General features: G+C 45.8%; 1 protein-coding gene across 1 annotated transcript; it reads left to right on the top strand.

Annotated features, from left to right (window-relative positions):
- The first annotated feature begins 586 nt into the window (after nt 1-586).
- On the top strand, nt 587-1434 carry DPPA5 (developmental pluripotency associated 5). Its single transcript, XM_030314646.1, has 3 exons — nt 587-698; nt 772-951; nt 1376-1434. The coding sequence occupies exons 1-3, from the start codon at nt 587-589 to the stop codon at nt 1432-1434; spliced, it is 351 nt and encodes a 116-aa protein (XP_030170506.1).
- Nucleotides 1435-5559: the final 4125 nt, after the last annotated feature.

Here is a 5559-nt window from a genome sequence, read left to right as displayed (position 1 = left end):
AGATAAATAATTTCTGAATCTCCTTTTCTCATTTGTTAAATGGCAGCAATTTAATTCCCAAGTCCCCATGAGTTGTAGGGGTCTCAGTGAAGACTCAGGGTTGGGCCCCGTTAGGTCCAGGGGAAATGGAACCCTCCTTTGGAACGTGGGAGGCAAGAACTTGATTTGGCAGCTCCCCTGTGGTTCTCGCACCCTCAAACCTCAGTTTTCGACTTTTGGGGGTTCAGGCCCAACCGCTTGTTCCCAGGGGAAGAGCTGCCATCGCCCTCTCCCCCACACACTCCCCAGGCCAAGAGATCCTGGTGCGGAAGCAACGAGTCGGCAGAAACCCTTATACCCTCTGAGGCAGCTGGGCCCACCGGTGCTGGGGAGAGAGTAAGGTGACGGAGGTGGTCACGCGCACAACCTAAGCGCAGGCGGGCCGGCGGAGCGTTGTGAGTGGCCGACTAGGGCACCAGGCAGGGGGCGGGGCTTGTTGTAGGCGGGGCCTGCCCAGGTGCTCAACTTCCAGCCCGCGCCGTGGCCCTGGCTGACTGTGTTAGGCCTAGCTTGGGTTGGAGTGTAATTGGTTTTGAAACCAGTGCAGATGGGGACGCTGTCGAAACGAAAAGATATTCCACCGTGGGTGAAAATTCCCGACGACTTGAAAGATCCTGAGGTGTTTCAGGTCCAGACACAACTCTTGGAAGCTATGTTTGGTGAGTGAGCCCAGCCCTGACCCAGGCGTCTCGGTCTCCGTGTTCCTGAGCGCTCATCTCCTTTCCCAAACAGGCGTAGGTGGATCTCGAATCCCGTACATCGAGCGAGTCAGCAAAGTCATGCTTGAGTTAAAGGTTCTGGAATCCTCGGGACTCGCCGAGGTCGTGGTTTATGGCTCTTACTTGTACAAGCTTAGGGCCAAATGGATGCTCCAGTCCATGGCCGAGTGGCACCGCCAGCGACAGGAACGAGGTGAGAGGTTTGGGGAAGCCTGGGTAGTTTTACTCCCTCTTCTGTAGCCCTTCTCAACTCTGCCTCTCTTCCGCTGGCAACCACCACCCGCACATTAGGCACCACCCGGGCGGTCCCCAGTAATGCCGGCTCTTGGTCCTAGAGACCCTGGATTAAGACTACGAAGAGAGGCTGCCTGGGACTGGCCTCATAGGGGAAGATTACCTGAGACCTGACCCCCATTCTTCCCTTCCCTCCAACACTCCCCCTAGCTTCTTGGGGGATATTGGAATGGGCTCAGCGACCCCACATTCTGAGGACTCCCAAGAATTCCAGGTGCAGACCGCTGGGCTGGGAAGTCCCAGAAATGAACCTTTAAAGAGGCTGAGAACTGCCCAGGCTTTTACCCTCTCTCCTCATGAACATCTGTTGCTTTCTGGTGCAGGGATGCTCAAGCTGGAGGATGCCATGAAGGCCCTGCATCTAGGTCCTTGGATGAAGTGAAGCCAGTTAGCAACCAACGCACCTGGATGCAGGATTGAGAGTAGACTGTGGTCAGAGCTGGAATGATCTGGCCTGGTTTAAAGTCTGCTCCAGCTTGGCAAGGAAAAACCAACTGTTTGTGGTCTCTGGCTTTGCCTCGGAGTCCTAATGTAGCTACCATTGCCACCTGCCCCTGTCCTCCCAAGTTCGCTAATTAAAGAATAAAATTTTGAATAAATAGCTCCTTGATGTTTCATTGAAGATATTGGAGATAACATCACAGCCAAGGTGGCCCTTGAGTTTAACCCTTAATTAAAACTTTCACAGCTAGAAATGTCCAAGAGCACACTTGGTAAAAAAAAAAAAAGGGAGGGTCTAGGAGTTGGGTTCTGAGATGCAGCTTTGACCAAAACTCAGCCAGTCTTAGGGGAAATGTGACATTGTCTGGAACTGACCTGGATTCTTTTTAAACATAACTATAATAGGTGAACATAACATGTATAAAATGAAAAGCAAATATTCTCAAACAAATATAGAAGTGCCAGTACCTTTTCAATGTACTACTTTTATATACATGTAAACCAAATAGAAGACCACTAGCTGAGTTCTCTGCATTTAGTCTGCTGCAGAATGTTATTTCGGTTGGAATTTGAAGAAAATTTAGTCTTATAGATAGGAATATGAAAAGGGAAAACCATACAGACCTCTTGAAAGGGTCTCTGGGATTCTCTACCACACTTATACAAAATTACCACACTTGGCCCCCAAAGGGTAAGTGAAATTGGGGGAGGGGGTAGATGAAAGGTTTACAATAGGTGGGACTCAATCCTGATGGTGGAGGGACAGTCAGACTGGGGACTACACTTTTCCCTACTAGAGATTAGCTTGGTAGTTCACAGATCAGAATGAATCCCACTTAGGGAGCTTTCTGGCCCTATGACCTTAGGTTGTTCAACCACCTCAGTCTCTAATTTGGAGATAATAGCATCTGACTCCATATGAAGTTGTGAGGTTTAGCTGTTTATATATGTATGGTACTTATAACTGGCATCACATAGTAAGAAGTGTTGACTATTTCTTCGGGAGATTGACCAATAACGGGAGAGAAAACTATCAATTAGATGTTTTCTGCAAGAGGCCAAGGTGGCATGTCCATCAGATAACTGCTCCCCACCCCCTTCACTATCACTAAATGAATGGCACCACCATTTTAGCCCAGTGGTTCTGGCCAAAAACTAAGAGCCATCGTTGACACCTCACATGAAATCCAGGAGCAAGCCCAATCATCTTTACCTTCAAAAAAATAACCCAAATTGAAGCCCCTCCTGCACCTGCATTTTCTCCAGCCCTGCCGTCTCCACTCCCATCTTCCCTTGCCGGGACTCCTGGAAGAGACTCAAACAGGTTTCAATGGTTTTTTTAGTTATATCACGATCTGTTCTTCAGCCACTCTTAATTATTATTATTATTTTTTAACATTTATTTTTGAGAGACATTTATTTAGCCTGACCTGTAAGGCCCTGTGTAATCTAGTTTATTATCCTGTTGCTGCCTCTCAAGCAAACCATTTTGGTACCCCTTCAGGGCTTTTATCTTCTCTCTTGAGCCTGGAACATTTCTCACATTTTCAAATTGTTCTGATCCCTTCTCTCAGGTCCATGTTCATCTCTAGAGAGGTCCACTCCTTCACAGTCTCTACTTAACCTACTTTACTTTTCTTCATCGCATTTGTAAACCTTACTGACAGTGTTAGCTGCTCATTTTCCTCCTCTCTTCCACTATAGTGTAAACTCCAGCAAGACAGGGATTTTTTTTTTTTTTTAAACAGGCAATATGTAGGATAGAATGTTTAAGGGTTATTTCAGAAGACGCTGATACAAGCTAGACTGCTTGGGTTTGAAAAATTATCAGCTACCTATTAGGTTTGGAGCCACGCGCATGTCGGCCTTTGTGCTTCAGTGTCCTGTTTGTAATATGAGGATAATAACTATCTCAATGTGTTGTAGTGAGGATTAAATAAGCCAAGACTATGTCCTAAGACTATGTCAAGTCTTAGAACAATGTCCCTTACAATGGGCATTCAATAAATACTTCTTGAATGTAGGAGGAAGGCTGCTCTTCATCCACTGCCGCTGGAACTAGATTGCTCCCTTCCGGCCTCCAGCCCAATCCTTTAAGGTTCTCGTTATTGAAGACTCAATGGGAGAAGCCATGGAAATCCTTTGTAAAGGGCCTTGTGTTTCTGCCTCCTGAAAGTGTGGAATGCTTGTCCTGTTTTTTGGGGTCTTTAGCACACCATACAGCTTTTGGGTAACTGGGAAAACAAAGATGCATTTTGGCACACTGTTGAAGTTCCTTTGGCGAGTAGAGCAGGAGACCAGGCATGTACCTCAATTGGCATTTTGACACCCTCCCTTACAGCCTTGAGAATTGTACCAATACTCTGGTCAGAAAGCAGCTCCTGCCCGAGATTTTGGGGGGGAAATCAGTCTCATATTTCCCACACCCACAAGAAATGATTGTTAAAACAACTGTACCTCTGATTTTGAAGAACTAGACACAGATAAATGAATTTCCTCCTATTTGGAATGTCAGGAGGGGGGGCGCCTGGGTGGCGCAGTCGGTTAAGCGTCCGACTTCAGCCAGGTCACGATCTCGCGGTCCGTGAGTTCGAGCCCCACGTCGGGCTCTGGGCTGATGGCTCGGAGCCTGGAGCCTGTTTCCGATTCTGTGTCTCCCTCTCTCTCTGCCCCTCCCCCATTCATGCTCTGTCTCTCTCTGTCCCAAAAATAAATAAACGTTGGAATGTCAGGAGGGGAAGTTGGCTTAGCTCCATGCGGTAAGAGGGCTTGATTATTTACAAAGGTTGGTCTGTCTTGCACATTTGTTCCTTGCAGGCAAGGAGATCTCATGGCCTGTCATGGCAGAATCATTGGTTGCCAGGACCAGAGGCAATACCAGGGCCCAAGACTCCATAGACTGGGGAGGGGCTCGTTTGGGATGAGGTGGGCTGTTGGCAGGTGCCATCTTAGTTTCCAGGGAAGAGATTGTTGGTGAATCGTGGTCACCTCATGGTGGTTCTCTATGGCTTTGGGCACATTTTAACGGAACAGCATTGGGCAGGATATTTTTGAAAACCTGTCAATGGTTGCAATGTAATGAGAACTATGGACTAAGGGGAGAGTACTGGTTGTAGTTATATTGGAATAAACAGCATTTTCTTAAGTAACAGTAATATTTAACACTTACTTGCAAATTTTTAATAGGTACCACACTCATGGATCAGAATCCCCAAATGATAGAAAAGTCTCCTTCCTATCATTTATAGGATTATAAAAATTATTATCCATTTATCTACCTATTTCTACTCTCCCAAAATAAAAAGCTGTCTATGCACTCTCCCAGAGTTGTTTTTTTTTTTTTAATACAATTATAATTATAAATGTAGATTATTTTCCTCCTTCCTTATAGCTGGGCATTATTCCATTTAATTAGTTCTCTACCAAAGGATTTTTGGGTTGTTCCCAACCTTTGGCTTTTACATAGGTGTGGTGAATATTTGAAAGTCATTGTTTTGCCAGTTTGCAAGTAGTCTGTAGGCTACATTCTAGGGAAAATTGCTGGTCCAGAGAAGAAAAAGTATATATAATTTTGATAGATATTACCAAATCGCCTTCCACAGGGGTTAAGGTAATTCCACCCCCAGCAGTAATATTGCCTGTTTCTCTACAAGTTCATCCAGAGATGGTTGGCTTACTCTTCTTTTGCTGATCTGTTAAAATGCATAGTCTTTCTGAGTTCTGTACTTCTTGCTTGAGTCTGCTCTACAGACCAATAGTTGTGGTTCCCTCAAATTGTCCTTGGCTAGTGCATCCTTCAAACAATCAGTTTGCAATGAATGTGTGTGGAAATGTAAACTGGAGAGTTGGGAATCCAAATTCTGCAATGCAAATGAAACACACAAAACTGTCCTTGCCCTTATGTGGCATCTGGGTGGATCAGTCGGTTAAGCATCGGACTCTTGATTTCAGCTCTGGGCATGATCTCCTGGTTTGTGAGATACAGCCCCTTGTGGGATTCTGCACTGACCTCCAGGGGCCTGCTTGGGATTCTCTCCTCTCTCAAAATAAATAAACATTAAAAACA

The sequence above is a fragment of the Lynx canadensis genome, chromosome B2, assembly GCF_007474595.2.
Source record: "Lynx canadensis isolate LIC74 chromosome B2, mLynCan4.pri.v2, whole genome shotgun sequence".
NCBI lineage: Eukaryota > Metazoa > Chordata > Mammalia > Carnivora > Felidae > Lynx > Lynx canadensis.
The sequence above is the reverse complement of the archived record's forward strand: the minus strand, read 5'-3'. Positions and strand labels throughout refer to the sequence as shown.